The 17,723-nt window shown below is 41.6% G+C and overlaps 1 protein-coding gene across 1 annotated transcript in view; it reads left to right on the top strand.

Moving 5' to 3' along the window:
- Positions 1 to 17,723, top strand: part of LOC141155197 (class I histocompatibility antigen, F10 alpha chain-like) — a 99,360-nt gene that overhangs the window by 67,087 nt on the left and 14,550 nt on the right. The window contains exons 3-4 of the mRNA XM_073641932.1: positions 3,369 to 3,635; positions 13,620 to 13,892. Of these exons, the coding sequence (XP_073498033.1) occupies positions 3,369 to 3,635; positions 13,620 to 13,892 (540 nt within the window). The remainder of the gene's footprint in view (positions 1 to 3,368; positions 3,636 to 13,619; positions 13,893 to 17,723) is intronic.

Below are 17,723 nucleotides of genomic sequence, written 5' to 3'. Positions count from 1 at the left end.
GTGAGGCAGGCCAGAGAAAGGAAAGAAGGGGGTCCTGTGCCATATTCCTGAACTGCCTGGGGTTTGACCGAGCCCCTCACCTGGTGGACGCAGCACGGCTCGGGCGGTCATTGCTGACAGAAGTGACTGGGAATATACGAACTGTGAGTAAAAGACCCTGGACTGCAACACGTTGTCTGTGTGTTCCTTGCTCCTCCAGCACTATCGGTAGTGGGATTCCCTGCACCATCACCCCCACCATCCACTACACTGCCCTGGGGCTGCACTCCTCCCGTGGGGAGTTACACTACCTCAGTTGCATACACCATCAGCCCCAGCGGTCTGCTTTGCAGCTGCGGTTCATAATAGCCGCAATCCACGGGTGGCGTAGTCGGACATTACCTAAAGCACATAGTAGACTGCCACTGGTCTGACCACCCTGAGCCACGGGACCGGGCCGACACTACTACTCCCAGCGTCTCCCTATTGCCCGGTTCCGAGTGCCCCAAGGCCCAGGGGGCGAGTCATATATATACAGGACAGGAGGAGTGGTGCTGTGCAGTGAATATATACAAGACAGGAGGAGTGGTGCTGTGCAGTGTATATACACAGGACAGGAGAAGTGGTACTGTGCAGTGCATTTATACAGGACAGGAGAAGTGATACTGTGCAGTGTATATATACAGGACAGGAGACGTGGTACTGTGCAGTGTATATATACAGGACAGGAGACGTGGTACTGTGCAGTGTATATATACAGGGCAGGAGGAGTGGTACTGTGCAGTGTATATATACAGGACAGGAGGAGTGGTGCTGTGCAGTGTATATATACAGGGCAGGATAAGTGATACTGTGCAGTGTATATATACAGGACAGGGGAACTCTACAGAGAAAACTCTGCAGTTAGAGGCATTAGAAGCTAATAATTAGTGCAGAATATACAAGATTAGCTTTTCAAAGTCAAATCTGTGTCTGGATTGCCCATCCTAAACTCATAGAACTCAGAGTTGTTCAGTCATTTGTTTATTTACCTACCATAAAGATAAGTAGATAAGCAGATAACCTCAGACTGACTCCACACAGAATGCATGACTTACTGATACACAATTGTACACTGACAACAGTAGCGAGGCCGCCCATTTTATGACCTAACAGGCCAGCCCACTGGGCATCTGCCCGATAAGGCAGATTAGCAGTCCAGACCTGCCCATGATCCACGCTACTGCACAACTTTGAGTAGAGGTAATGGGGGAAAGTGAGGAGTATGATATTATGGTAATGTCATACTTCCTTACGTCCCCTCTTACCTCTATTGCTGGAGGTTGCCTCTCCAATATGTGGACTTTCATTTGCTGTCATATTTTAGCTGATGAAATAAAATCTTAGGGTATGTGCAGACTATCCGGAGCCGACTGCGGAGGAGCTGCCTCCGACTTCCACTCATTATGCTAATGAGCGGTGGCCTTTTTTTTTTTTCTCTCCTGCGGACTTTCCCCATACAGATTAGGTCTATAGGGAAAGCCCGCGTGCAGACCCGCAGGGGACATTAACATGCTGCGATCTGGAAAGACGCGCTGCATGTCAGTTTCCGCAGGTGAGCCGCAGGAGAACAGATATCCTTTGTGGGCATGGGGTTTCTATAAATCCCATCCACTAAGCTGTAACATCTGGCCACTGCGGATTGCACGATCGTGTGCACATACCCTTACAATTTTAATTCGCTTTTGGATTGGAAGCTGGATCAACCTTCTTTCTCCTATATATAGGTCAGACATGGTACAGACCATGTGCTTGTTTTAGAAAAGTCATTTTTTCGAAATTTTTATAGTTTCCTATATCTCAGCTTCCTGCACCTGTCTGACATGTATGATGGGGCATAATTGGTGCCACATGCCGGGGCCCAAATCTCTGCTCGGCAGTTATGTCCTTTGTAGTTTCTCTTACACCGGACAGCAGTAGAAACAATACACAACACCGCTGTGTACTTGCATCATGTGTGACACAGAAAGTTGGGGCCCCTTTGGCACTCTGAAAGTGTGTCTGGGAGCCTCTATAGTTGATTATTCCTTAGCGATTTATTTCCACCTTCTCATTGTTGGAGCCTATATTCAGGAGCTGTTGAATGGGAGGCAGAAACATTAAGGGCTCTTTCACACGTGGGTGTTTCCAGTACGTGTGGTGGCCGTTTTCACGCGTACTGGAGACACTGACACATGTAGACCCATTTAAATGAATGGATCTGCGCACATGTCAGTGTGTTTCCATGGACCGTGTTTCTGTGGACAAAACATTCTGACATGTCCATTTTTTTCTGACAGCACGGGCCGCAAAACGTCCCGCACAAGTGGACACTGAAACCCGGGTGACATCTGTGTGTGATCAGTATCACACATACCAGCACCTGGGAATCAGTGGTACAGTTAGGTGCTGAACGCTGCCCTCATCATTGTCCCCTGCTTGCACTGCGATCAGTGCGAGCAAGGGACAATGTTGAGAGTAGTATTCTGCTCCCACTGTGTCCTGGTGTAAAAATAAGAATAAAATAAAAAAATCCATATACTCCCCTGTCCGAAGATGTCCCATGCTGTAATTCACCTGACCGCTCATGCCGAGATGCCGGGGAGAATGACTCGCTGCAACGAGTGGGCCCCTGCACTGTGCTAAGCTCAGCGAGTGACAGGACACCACTCAGTGAGCTCTGCACAGGGCAGGGGCCTGCCCGCTGTAGAAAGTCATTTTCCCCGGATCCTCGGCGTGAGTGGTCAGATAGATTACAGCGGGGGACATCTCTGGTCAGGTGAGTATAAGGATTTTTTGATTTTATTCTTATTTGTACACGAAGACACTACAGGAAACGAATACTACCCTCAAGATTGTCCCTTGCTTGTGTTGATCACAGCGCCGGCAGGGGACAATGATGAGGGTAGAGTTCAGCATCAGGCACTTGGGACCAGCGCTAACTGTGCCGCTTACTCCCAAGCGCCGGTACGTGTGATACTGATGCGGCAAACGGTTGCCACACACATCACAGACACGATATCTCCGGTACTGATTTTCCAGTACCGGAATATCCGAACGTGTGAAAGAGGCCTAATAGTGAACCACAAGCTACATTGTTTTTCTTGGAGAGGTTTTTCCTTCCCTCCGTCACAGGCATGATGCACTGGTATATACAGATGATCTTCAGGTAGACAAGCTTTAGTTGTGACTCATAACAACCAATCAGCTTCAAGCTTTTCCTTTTTTCCCATTCAGATCTGAAAACTAAAATGTCATTTTATTCATGCGCAAAATTACCAATAAACTTTACACATAAAGTTATGAGTACAAGTCATAGAGTAGCAGTGACGTAATATGAGACGTGTAACATGTCCCTGTGTTGTCTGCAGGTTTCCATATCTATCAGGTGATGTACGGCTGTGAGCGGAGAGATGACGGCTCCATTACAGGGTATGAGCAGCACGGATATGACGGGAGAGAGCTTATGGCTCTGGACACACAGACCGGCACATATGTCCCCACCATGGTGCAGGCGCAGAGAATCAACCGTCCGGAGGAACAAGCGGGAATGATGAGCAAACAATATCTAGAGAATGATTGTATCAGCGCCCTGATGGAATACATCGAGTACGGGAGAGAAGATCTGGAGAGGAGAGGTACCGTCATACCATGTAGCATTACACTCCATTGTTTTATCTTGTAAGGTCCAGAACTCGCTAGGAAAGACCATGAAGGTAGTTCTGGCAGGAATAAGGCTCGGGCTAATGCTGCACATGAAAGGTTGTCATCTGGCTTTAATCTTCTAGGAAATAAAGTCAGAACTCTGGAAGTAGTCAGGACTAAGCCCTTATGGGAGATAACTGAAGTGTCATCCTGACTGGCAGTGTGCAAAAAGCAAACACCGAAATAGGAAGGGCAGAAGTGCTTGAGTTTTCATCAGGTGCAAGTGGAGCGGTGGATGGATCCATAGACTTTCTACTGAGCCCCTTATACCCGTCTGCTCGCACACAAGGATAATCTGCCCTCTTGTGCTCTTTCCTTTGAGCAATCGGGGAGGAGGTGTTAAGATTTAAACCTTTACCCATCAAAATGGTAGATACAAGATATTAAAAAGTTTTTTTAAGTTTTGTTACCCTTTAATCATTTTATAACCAATGGGAGAACATTGTTGCTGTTGGATAGAAAGAGCTCTGTAGTTAAACCTGTCAGCAGGAAATCACACCACTGTATCATACCACTTAGTATGGTGATCACCAGTAATATCAGTACTTTATTACTACTGTAATTACAACAATATATACAGTATATATAAGTTATTTAGGTCAGGGATTAATTGTGTAGAAAAGGGAAAAAAGTTAGGAATGATGTTTTGTTAGTACCATATTTGGTGGCAGTATGGGGGGAGGGGAGTGTAAGGGGTGACAGTGAGTGGGAGAAATGTAAGAGAGCAAATAATTTGAGGAGACAGTATGGGGAGAAATGTATGAGGGGACAGTATGGGGGAGAAATGTATGAGGGGACAGTATGGGGGAGAAATGTATGAGGGGACAGTATGGGGGAGAAATGTATGAGGGGACAGTATGGAGGAGAAATGTATGAGGGGACAGTATGGGGAGAAATGTATGAGGGGACAGTATGGGTAGAAATGTATGACGGGACAGTATGGGGGAGTACAAAAAGTCCAACTTTTCCCACAAAAATAAGGCCTTAAAGAGATTGATCACCACTTTAATATTGATGACCTGTCATTAGGATTGGTGGGAGATGTTGGGAGTCCAACACATGGCTCCCCCACCGAGCAGTTGTTATGAGCTCTGGTAGCAGTGAAAGCTCAGCACCGTACACTAGTGGCCACTCATGGGGTCTGCAGATTAGCTCCTATTCACTTGTCCCATGTGTTCAACCCCCTCAAATATGATATTGATGACCTATCTTGATGAAAGGTCAACATATAGGTAATAGACAATCCCTTTAAATTTCTCAGTCACAAATAAATAAAAGAAAAAACCTGAGAGTCTGATCTGAAACGTAAATTGATGTGCATGCAAAATGTAAATGCATGTTCACACAAGGCCACTAGCCAGAAAAAAAAACAAAAACAAGCAAAATACCTAAATAACTGAAAGTAAATGGATAAATCGCACAGTGCAAAAACATGATAAATAATGAAGGGTATTTAGTTAACATAATTTTGATCAAAATAATGTAAAAGCTATCCCGCAACGTCAAGGCAACCCAAATGGGACAGTCCTAGCTGTAATATTAAAACCTTACCCTTTGTCAAGTGATATACATATGGACAAGGGCAGAGAGACTGAACCCTTAGTAGAAGCATAGACCTGAGGCAGAATGAACCTTCCAGCTCAGACAAAGGGCGGCCACACCCTTATATGCACTGTGCGATTTATCCATTGACTTTCAGTTATTTGGGTATTTTGCTTGTTTTTGTTTTTTTACAAATAAATAAAAGACAGATTTTCTGGGATGTCAAAAATGGCCGGGTCCATAAAAGATTGTTTACATAATTGAATGAAGCCGGTTTTTGTGCTTATTATTAACTGATAGCAAATTCACATATCTGCATGCTCCGACTTCTGCATTTACTTACAATATGTTTTGTAATGACGGATGCAGTGAGTGAACAGCCTACACATACAGGGAGTGGATGACAGGAAAAGGATGACAGGAAGTAGAGTACCGCGTTCTTGGTCTTGAGCCATTTTAGTCCCTGGCTCCCTCTGCTGGGCAGTTGTGGGATATATAAAATGATGACATTGTGAACCCTGCCTCATTATACCATTTTTTTTTATAAAAGGGGTTATATGTATATTTTATTTTTAGTATATGCATAGAACTTTTATAGTTTAATTTGACAAAAAGAGGTAAATTTGTGACTGTACATTAATTTTATGTCATATACTCCACAAGCTGTAAAGAAGCGTGTGTATTCTGTCACCATCTGCACAGTCTTCTATGTCATATCATGATACCACCCCATAAAGGAGAAGCATAGAGCACAATTGTGTGATATTCTTCCCATATTGCTACTTCCCCCATGGAAACGAGATATGTTAAGCATATGGGCACTGAAAAGAATCATATAAAACACTTTGCTGTTCATACGTTCAGTCTTTTGAACATTTTTTCAACTTTAAGTATTGAATAACTCCTGGTGGGAAAAAAAGAAAGAGCGTGACACTTCTGTGTGGCAGTTTTTGATGGACAATGCTCCAAACTAGGCACTGTTTGATCAAACGTCTGCAAAAGAAAATGGCTTTTGTAGAAAAAAAAAAAAAAAACTCTTCCAAAATGATTGAAAAACTCTTCCAAAGTTCTTCAAGATTGTGTTAATAATAATAATTGTTTTTCTGTTATGTTCATGTACATAACCCGGTACAAAACACGTCCATCACTTGACTTTATATCCATTCTATATGGCTGATTTTTCTAGCCCAGACACTGTCACAGTAGCTTCTTTTAATGTGAAGGGATTAAACTCTCCATCTAAACGGAGCCAAATTCTGACTCTATTGAAGAAGTAAAAAACAAAAAATTGCGTTTCTTCAAGAAATGCATTTTAAAAAAGGACGCACCCCAGACTTATCACACTCGGCCTTTCCCACATGGTTCAACAGTAACAGATCTTCATCTACTAAAGGAGTTAGTATTGCCTTAGTAAAAGGCTTACCCTTTTCATGGAAAAACACCCTATCAGACCCAGAAGGGAGCTTTATTATGGTTAAGGGACATATAGCAAATGTGCTAGTTACTCTTTGCAACCTATATGCACCAAATCAAAAACAAGATTTATGGCTCTTTAAAACTCTAGAAACATGGTCACTGTTTCAAGAAGGCTTGTTGATTGTAGGAGGAGACTTGAACTCCCCCTTAGACACTTCCACAGGTAGCACAACAGTATGGCAAAAAGCAATTAGGAAGATTCATTTATCTCTTGGGTCACTAAGGCTATGTGCCCACGATGCAGATTTGAAGCAGAAATTTCCTGAGCATTTCTGCATCTCCTTGGCAGAAAAAACGCACGCGGATTTTACATGCATTTTTTCAGCGTTTTTGAAGCGTTTTTACATGCATTTTCGCATGCGTTTTTTTCAAGCGGTTTTCCAAGCGATTTTGAGCATCACTTAGAAAAGAGCTTGATAAGTTGGTCACACAATATGAATCCATGCAACTGGCATGGATTTATATTGTGTGACCAACTTATGAGGAGATTTCTGCTTCAAATCATGCATCTAGTATAAATAGAAAAGAATTAAAAAGTAAAAAGAAAAAAAAAAACCTTATACTCACCTCTCTGGCGGCCCCCGGTCTCCTCCTGGCAGGGATCCTCTCTCCTCGGCGGCCTGTGGTGTACTGGCAGGACCTGCAGTGACGTCATTTAGTAAGCTGATGGTCAAGCGATTTTGGCATCAATCAGCGATTTTGGCGCCAAATTTAAACACGCTCTCCAGTCCTCACTAACACTGTTCGCTCCGCGACCAATCAGCGAGATTGGCGCCAAGTTTAAACACCGCTCTGCACAGAGGTCAGCAGCGATGCAGCCGGGAGATGAGCGGCCGTTCATCTCCCGGCTGCTCGCAGCATAAGTACCCCGACCTGCGGCGCCGCTGACCTCCATGCGGCTACCGTCGGGAGATCAGCAGCTTGGGCCGCTGATCTCCCGACGGCAAGTGTGAAGGGAGCGACTGCTGCTCGCAGCCGGTTGGGACACTTCGACTGCGAGCAGCCGCCCATCTCCCGGCTGCTCTCAGCGGAAGTACCCGCACAGGCAGCGCCGCTGCCCGGTCCTCACTAATGCGGTTCGCTGATTGGTCGCAGCCGCTGGCCGCGACCAATCAGCGGTATTGGCGCCAAATTTAAACAATGCTCTGCTGATTGGACGCGGCCACCGGCCGGCCGCAACCAATCAGCGATATTGGCACCAAATTTAAACACCGCTCTGCTGATTGGTCACGGCCGGGGGCCACGACCAATCAGCGATTTTGGTGCCAAATGTAAACACCGCTCTGTTGATTGCGCCTAGTCGGCCGCATACATGTTCTAGAATACCCGATGCATTAGAATCGGGCCACCATCTAGTTTGCAGATAATCTATTACTTCTCTTGACTAACCAAAGGACAGCTGTCCCAAAACGTATTGAACTCCTTAAACAATTTGGGGAGATCTCAAATTTCAAAATAAATTGAGAAAAATCAGAAGCACTCAATATTAATGCCTCCCTAAAAGACATTACAACACTTTAAAAATTCTACTCCTTTCAATTGGTCTCCAAACTATATCAAATATTTAGATATACTAATTACTAAAAATCCAGCGGACTTGTATGATAGAAACTTTGCACATTTAATAAACACAATATCAGCCTTCCTGAAATCATATGATCTACCATGTCTTTAATGGATAGGGAGAATAATATAGTAAAGTCATATATACTTCCAAAACTATTATACACAATGAATATGATACCCATAGACCTACCTAAATTATTTTTCACTACTATCAGAAAGCTTATATCACAATATACAGTACAGACCAAAAGTTTGGACACACCTTCTCATTTAAAGATTTTTCTGTATTTTCATGACTGAAAATTGTACATTCACACTGAAGGCATCAAAACGATGAATTAACACATGTGGAATTATATACTTAACAAAAAAGTGTGAAACAACTGAAAATATGTCTTATATTCTAGGTTCTTCAAAGTAGCCACCTTTTGCTTTGATGACTGCTTTGCACACTCTTGGCATTCTCTTGATGAGCTTCTAGAGGTAGTCACCGGAAATGGTTTTCACTTCACAGGTGTGCCCTGTCAGGTTTAATAAGTGGGATTTCTTGCCTTATAAATGGGGTTGGGACCATCAGTTGTGTTGTGCAGAAGTCTGGTGGAAACACAGCTGATAGTCCTACTGAATAGACTGTTAGAATTTGTATAATGGCAAGAAAAAAACAGCGAAGTAAAGAAAAACGAGTGGCCATCATTATTTTAAGAAATGAAGGTCAGTCAGTCTGAAAAATTGGGCAAACTTTGAAAGTGTCCCCAAGTGCAGTTGCAAAAACCATCAAGCGCTACAAAGAAACTGGCTCACATGAGGACCGCCCCAGGAAAGGAAAACCAAGAGTCACCTCTGCTTCTGAGGATAAGTTTATCCGAGTCACCAGCCTCAGAAAATCGCAGGTTAACAGCAGCTGAGATTAGAGACCAGGTCAATGCCACACAGAGTTCTAGCAGCAGACACATCTCTACAGCAACTGTTAAGAAGAGACTTTGTGCAGCAGGCCTTCATGGTAAAATAGCTGCTAGGAAACCACTGCTGAGGACAGGCAACAAGCAGAAGAGACTTGTTTGGGCTAAAGAACACAAGGAATGGACATTAGACCAGTGGAAATCTGTGCTTTGGTCTGACGAGTCCAAATTTGAGATCTTTGGTTCCAACCATGTGTCTTTGTGCGACGCAGAAAAGGTGAACGGATGGACTCTACATGCCTGGTTCCCACCGTGAAGCATGGAGGAGGTGTGATGGTGTGGGGGTGCTTTGCTGGTGACACTGTTGGGGATTTATTCAAAACTGAAGGCATACTGAACCAGCATGGCTACCACAGCATCTTGCAGCGGCATGCTATTCCATCCGGTTTGCGTTTAGTTGGACCATCATTTATTTTTCAACAGGACAATGACCCCAAACACACCTCCAGGCTGTGTAAGGGCTATTTGACCAAAAAAGAGAGTGATGGGGTGCTACGCCAGATGACCTGGCCTCCACAGTCACCAGACCTGAACCCAATCGAGATGGTTTGGGGTGAGCTGGACCGCAGAGTGAAGGCAAAAGGGCCAACAAGTGCTAAGCATCTCTGGGAACTCCTTCAAGATTGTTGGAAGACCATTTCCAGTGACTACCTCTGGAAGCTCATCAAGAGAATGCCAAGAGTGTGCAAAGCAGTCATCAAAGCAAAAGTGGCTACTTTGAAGAACCTAGAATATAAGACATATTTTCAGTTGTTTCACACTTTTTTGTTAAGTATATAATTCCACATGTGTTAATTAATAGTTTTGATGCCTTCAGTGTGAATGTACAATTTTCAAAGTCATGAAAATACAGAAAAATCTTTAAATGAGAAGGTGTGTCCAAACTTTTGGTCTGTACTGTATATGGAAGTATAAAAAATCCAGTTTATCATATAATCTCCTTACTTATCCTAAGTCGTTGGGTGGGCTGAATCTACCAGATAAACACATATCATAAAGCGATACACCTAAGCAGATGGCTCAAGCTAGTTAATGCTCAAAAACAATCAAACACTGACAATATTGAACTGATTCTCCTAGGGAAATATCTGAGTCATTATATCTGGAATGATTTGTTCCCTCCATTAAACAGTAATTTAGATATCATTACTAGGACAACACTTAAAGTTACAAAAGAAATAAGTAAGTCTGCATCTCACATGCCCCCAGCACTGGCACCCATCAGCATCATACCCTATCTTCTTGACCCCAACTACGAAGATATCTATGATCTGTTGCATCACTTACCACCATTAACTATATCCCAATTAATAACAAAATACCTATGATTAACTTCTGGCCAAAAGAAGCTAATAAACATCCAAAAAAGTTTCTACAGCACTTGCATGTTGTGAGCATTTTTAATCAATTCAAAACAAAATTCCCATCTACTAGAGAATGGTCTTGGATTGATTTGCTGTCCAAATTTCCTTAACGCCCCCCCACCACCACCCATTCCAAGGTACTATCAAAAATTTATAAATATATATCTCCCTGCCCCCCCCTCCCTCCCCCCAAAGACATTTAAACCCGCCTATCTGCTTTCTTGGGAAAAAGAACTGAGTATCTCCCTAAGTGAAAGAGAGGTTTAAAAAATACTAGCGAACTCTCACAGATATTCGAGATATACGCTTCTTCAAGAGACTGCATACAAATTTTATCTAGGTGGTACAGAACACCAGAATTTTTACACCACCTAGTTCTCTCTGAGACAAAGTTGTGTTGGAGATGTGGCACTAATGTAGGAAGCATGACACATATATTCTGGTCATGTCCATTAATACAGGAATTCTGGAAAGGAGTAAATTCTTACTTATTTTTGTACCACTTGTTGTTCTATGTTTATATATATGTTATTATACTTTATAATCTTAGTTGAAGTATTCTACATATTGTTACAAAAATTTTAATAAATAAAGAATTTTAAAAAAAGTTCTTCAAGAAATGAAAAACTTCTTTAAAAAGTCCTAAAGGAGCATTCCCAGAAGTGGTTTCCAATTTAAAATCTTGTTTTTAACCACTTCAAAAAACTCTGTGTGGACACAGTCTGATATACCAGGACAGCTGCAAAGACCTCCGTTTGAATATCAGTTGTACAGTTATATGAAAAAGTTTGGGCACCCCTATTAATCTTAAGCTTAATGTTTTATAAAAATTGGTGTTTTTGCAACAGCTATTTCAGTTTGATATATGTAATAACTGTTGGACACAGTAATGTTTCTGCCTTGAAATGAGGTTTATTGTACTAACAGAAAATGTGCAATCTGCATTCAAACAAAATTTGACAGGTGCATAAGTATGGGCACCCTTATCATTTTCTTGTTTTAAATACGCCTACCTACTTTTTACTGACTTACTAAAGCACTTTTTTTGGTTTTGTCACCTCATTGAGCTTTGAACTTCAGAGCCAGGTGTATGCAATCATGAGAAAAGCTACTTAAAGTGGCCACTTGCAAGTTGTTCTCCTGTTTGAATTTCCTCTAAAGAGTGGCATCATGGGCTCCTCAAAACAACTGTCAAATGACCTGAAAACAAAGATTATTCAACATAGTTGTTCAGGGGAAGGATACAAAAAGCTGTCTCAGAGATTTAACCTGTCAGTTTCCACTGTGAGGAACATAGTAAGGAAATGGAAGAACACAGGGACAGTTCTTGTTAAGGCCAGAAGTGGCAGGCCAAGAAAAACATCAGAAAGGCAGAGAAGAAGAATGGTGAGATCAATCAAGGACAATCCTCAGACCACCCCCAGAGAGCTGCAGCATCAACTTGCTGCAGATGGTGTCACTGTGCATCGGTCAACTATACAACGCACTTTGCACAAGGAGAAGCTGTATGGGAGAGTGATGCGAAAGAAGCCGTTTCTGCAAGCACGCCAAAAACAGAGTCGGCTGAGGTATGCAAAAGCACATTTGGAGAAGCCAATTTCTTTTTGGAAGAAGGTCCTGTGGACTGATGAAACCAAGATTGAGTTGTTTGGTCATACAAAAAGGCGTTATGCATGGCGGCAAAAAAACACAGCATTCCAAGAAAAACACTTGCTACCCACAGTAAAATTTGGTGGAGGTTCCATCATGCTTTGGGGCTGTGTGGCCAATGCCGGCACCGGGAATCTTGTTAAAGTTGAGGGACGCATGGATTCCACTCAGTATCAGCAGATTCTTGACAATAATGTTGAAGAATCAGTGACAAAGTTGAAGTTACGCAGGGGATGGATCTTTCAGCAAGACAATGATCCAAAAGACCGCTCCAAATCTACTCAGGCATTCATGCAGAGGAACAATTACAATGTTCTGGAATGGCCATCCCAGTCCCCAGACCTGAATATCATTGACCATCTGTGGGATCATTTGAAGAGGGCTGTCCATGCTCGGCGACCATCAAACTTAACTGAACTGGAATTGTTTTGTAAAGAGGAATGGTCAAAAATACCTTCAGCCAGGATCCAGGAACTCATTAAAAGCTACAGGAAGCGACTAGAGGCTGTTATTTTTGCAATAGGAGGATCTACTAAATATTAATGTCACTTTTCTGGTGAGGTGCCCATACTTATGCACCTGTCAAATTTTGTTTGAATGCAGATTGCACATTTTCTGTTAGTACAATAAACCTCATTTCAAGGCAGAAACATTACTGTGTCCAACAGTTATTACATAGATCAAACTGAAATAGCTGTTGCAAAAACACCAATTTTTATAAAACATTAAGCTTAAGATTAAAAGGGGTGCCCAAACTTTTTCATATAGCTGTATATTTAGAAGCCACCAACTGGTAATATACATGATAGGTGACAAATGAAAAAAGACGTGACCACCTACAGTCTTATTGACCCACTTTATTTTCTTATTTTGAGGGTGTAGTGGTGAGAGGGGACTTGGTGAGAATTACACATTTCTTAATAAATCTGGTTCATCTGGAATTACCTGTGTAAATCACTTTTTTCCTTCTTTGTGAGCAAGTGGACATTAGCACTTTTTTGAACTTGCATTTTGAATTAATTTAAAAGTGTTTTGACAGCTTTACCAAACCAGGATAAATTTTGCACATTTTTACACAAATTTGATGTAATTTTTGATTAGTCTTTTTAACCTGTACTATTTCTGCCAAAATGAACCAACCTGAGTAATAAATGTGAGCCAATGTGAACATATGGTTGCAGGTTAGTGCGATCGGTGAATGGAAGAAACTTTAATTCATATTATACATGAAAAGCACAAGGGTCTCCTGAGTATTGTACACAGTACAGGGGTCTCTACTGATTGTACAGATCCCCAGACAGGAGGACAGGTCAGATCTGTACTGCACAGACTTCATTTCTCTCTTCTTCTTCCCTCTCAGTTCGGCCCCAGGTGAAGGTGTCCGGTCAGGAGAAAGGAGACACCATGAAGCTTCACTGTCAGGTGTACGGATTTCACCCCCGAGCTGTGGATGTGAAGTGGATGAAGAACGGAGAGGACGAGGTTCACTCATATGAGACCACAGACGTCCTCCCCAATCCTGACGGCACCTATCAGATCAGGGTCAGCGCAGAAGTGACCCCCAAAAAGGGCGACAGCTACTCCTGTTATGTGGATCACATCACCCTGGAGGATGCGCTACTTGTACAATGGGGTGAGTAGTGTCCGTACCGGGCGGATAACTCATCAACGTAGGCTGACTTTTACAATTTTAGGAGAATCAGCTGATGACACAACACATACGTCATCACTACAGTGGAGGAGACTAATGTGAGTGATACATGTAGATACATTAATCTAACATTATACACTGCACATACAGCAGGTGAAATAACTATTGAACACATCACCAATTTTCTACGTAAATCATAGAATCATAGAATCATAGAATGGTAGAGTTGGAAGGGACCTCCTGGGTCATCTGGTCCAACCCCCTGCTCAAAGCAGGATTCACTAGATCATCTCAGACAGATGTCTGTCCAGCCTCTGTTTGAAGACGTCCATTGAAGGGGAACTCACCACCTCTCGTGGCAGCCTGTTCCACTCATTAATCACCCTAACTGTCAAAAAGTTTTTTCTAATATCTAATCTGTGTCTCCTCCCATTTAGTTTCATCCCATTGCTTCTAGTCTTTCCTTGTGCAAATGAGAATAAAGATGATCCTTCTACAATGTGACAGCCCTTGACATATTTGTAGACAGCTATTAAGTCTCCTCTCAGTCTTCTTTTTTGCAAGCTAAACATTCCCAAATCCTGCAACCGTTCCTCATAGGACATGGTTTGCAGACCAGTCACCGTTCTGGTCGCTCTTCTCTGAACTTGCTCCAGTTTGTCTATGTCTTTTTTAAAATGTGGTGCCCAAAACTGTACACAGTATTCCAGATGAGGTCTGACCAAAGAGGAGTAAAGACCGATAATGACTTCGCGTGATCTAGACTGTATGCTTCTGTTAATACATCCCAGAATTGTATTTGCCTTTTTTGCTGCTGCATCACACTGTTGACTCATGTTCAGTCTATGATCTATTAGTATACCTAAGTCTTTTTAGAAATATATTTCTAAAGATGCTATTGACATGAAGTTCTCACTAGATGTCGATAACAACCCACCCAATCCACACAGGGAAGAAATCAAATCATAAATGTCCATAAATTAAGCTAGGTGTAATAATGAGAAATGTTAAAAGAAAAAAAAGGTTTTATTCCGTGTTAGCCATACTTGTTGAAAAAACCGTGTTGAAAAAATAAAATAATAATCTTGTAGTTATAATATCTTTTATTTTTTTTAGCTAACAAAAATAAAATAAATGATGTTACAAAGCAAGCTTTCGACTTAGGTCTCTTCATCAGGCGTGGTTAAACAAAGTATCTGAAGAAACACAAATATATACACAAAAAACAGAGGCAAGGCATAATAAATGGACACTTAAATAAACAAATTGAGCTTAGAAAGTTAATCCTTAATTAGATTAAATTAGTTGTGTGAAAGTTTTATATCAATGTACCATGTTTTATATCCATGTACCCATTATCCATGTAAGATCAGAGACCTGGTGCCCTCATTGTCTCTGGAGCAGATTCCTCAGATTTTGTAGTGAGTCATAAATCCTCATAACAGATTTAATCCTGTGTGGAGGGAATCAAAGACTCTAATAAGTTTGTATTCCCAAACCCTTCAATGTTTTTGTTATTTGAAGTTGTCTTTTAATATGACAACTTTCATATTGTTGATGTTGTGTCCTGGAGCACAGAAATGTTTGACCACAGATAAATGTGTTTTTTTTTTTACTGTAATCGTGTGGCGATGAGGTGTCATCCTTGCTCTCAGTTTCTGTCCTCTTTCTCCAACATAGAGGACCATAATAGGACTTATAGTGCACAGAATTAAGTACACCACAGTGGAAGAGGAACATGTGAATGTTCAGAGAATCTTATAATCCTGCTGTGTGTTGGGAATCTGTATCCTGTCTTTGGTCACTACATGAGTGCAGGTTTTATAAAGTCAATATCATCTGAAACACACATCATGTATACAATTGTATATTATAGCTCAATGCCCAAATTCCGGGCTGTAGTGGATCATCCACATGGATACTACACAATGAATGAATCCTCTAATAACCATAGAGTCACAGTCCATAAATATAAAATATATCAACGTTTATTAAATGATTACAAACAACAGAAAACAGACAAAAAATATATATTATTAAAAACCAAGTCAATCAGACACAAGCTCAGGTGTTTTGGCTGCAAACCCATAAATAGTGTTCTCAGCAATCACAATTAGTCTCTAACACAAAGGATTGGTCAAAATATAAAGTCAGTGGTATAAATATCATGTGTAGGCAATACAGGTCACACAGTCACTTGACTTATAGCAAATCCAATGATAAAGTGTATGTGCATAAGGTTAAATGAGATACTCAATATGAGAGAGCCAGTGATACCATATAGATGGCATATAAGACCACCGATTACATGGATTCACATGTGTGAAAGTACCATGTGTACCATGCAGGAGTCCCAACGAGCTTTTCTCGTGGGTTTCCTCGGGGGGGCTGTGAGTGCAAGTTTTGCAGCTCTTCACATTGCACGAATAAGTTCCTTTTGGGTTAACTGAGGCCATTGAATTTCGGATCATGATGTTTATTAAATTGGCTGGTTGCCTGTAGCACAGCAAGGGAGGGTCTTTTAATATTGTTTTTAGCCGGTCACCCTTGTATAGGATATGATGAAGTTTTTTAGCAGTTTTTCTCAGTAGCTCAAGCTGTGGGCTGTAGGTCACAACCCGAGGTACACAATTATTTTCTACACGAAACACATTATAATGTCAATCGTCTACAGCCTGGCTCTTAGATATAATTGTATCTGTTCCAGCCCAACGGACAGGGATGAACACTTTACCCATCTTAAAAAGACATTTTTAAACCAAGGCTACCACCCCACCTCCATTGATGATCAGATCATTAGAGCCATAAGGATCCCTAGAAGTCCATTGCTTCAATACGGAGAAAAAGAGGAAAATAACCGGGTACCTTTGCTGGTGACCTACAACCCACAGCTTGAGGTACTGAGAAAAACTGCTCCAGAGATAGTGAGGGCACCAGTTATCTGATCTTACATGGATATTGGTATATGGATATAAAACTTTCACACCTTTAATCTAATTAAGGTTTGACTTTCTAAGCACAATTTGTTTATTTAAATGTCCATTTATTATGACATGCCCCTGTTTTTTTTTGTGTATATATTTGTGTTTCTTCAGATACTTCGTTTAACCACGCCTGATGAAGAGACTTAAGTCGAAAGCTTGCTTTGTAACATAATTTATTTTATTTTTGCTAGCTATTAAAAGGTATCATAGCTACAAGATTATTATTTTGGTTTTCCCACTTAGGGCGATGATGAGAAATGACACAGGGAAAAACTGTTGAACATGATTACTGAAATTCAATTAATACTTCATACAAAAGCCTTGGTTGGTGATGACAGCTTAAAGACACCTTCTGTGTAGAGAAACTAGTCGCATGCATTGATCAGGTGTGATTTTGGCCCATTTTTCCACTTCAAATCCTGAAGATCTCATGGGCTCCTTCTATGATCTCTGAGCTGTAGTCTCTTTCATACATTTTCTATTGGATTCAGGTCCGCTGATTGGGTTGGCCATTCTGAAACCAATTACATTTCCTTGGCTGTGTGTTTGGGATCATTGTCTTGCGGAAATGTCCACCCTCGTTTCATTGTCATCATCCTGGTAGATGGAATCAGATTTTTATCAAGAATGTCTCGGTACATTTGTCCATTCATCCTTCCTTCAATTATATGAAGTTTGCCAGCCCACACTATGATGTTCCCACCTTCAAACTTCACTGTTGCTATGGTGTTTTTGGGGTGATGTGCATTGCCTTTTGGCCCCCAAATATGGTGTGTATTATGGCATCCAAAGAGTTCAATTTTGATTTCATCTAACCAGACTATATTCT

This window comes from Phyllobates terribilis, unplaced genomic scaffold (assembly GCF_046119375.1).
Source record: "Phyllobates terribilis strain yellow unplaced genomic scaffold, ASM4611937v1 Scaffold_7__3_contigs__length_470593459, whole genome shotgun sequence".
NCBI lineage: Eukaryota > Metazoa > Chordata > Amphibia > Anura > Dendrobatidae > Phyllobates > Phyllobates terribilis.
This window is presented reverse-complemented; position numbering and strand designations above follow the sequence as displayed.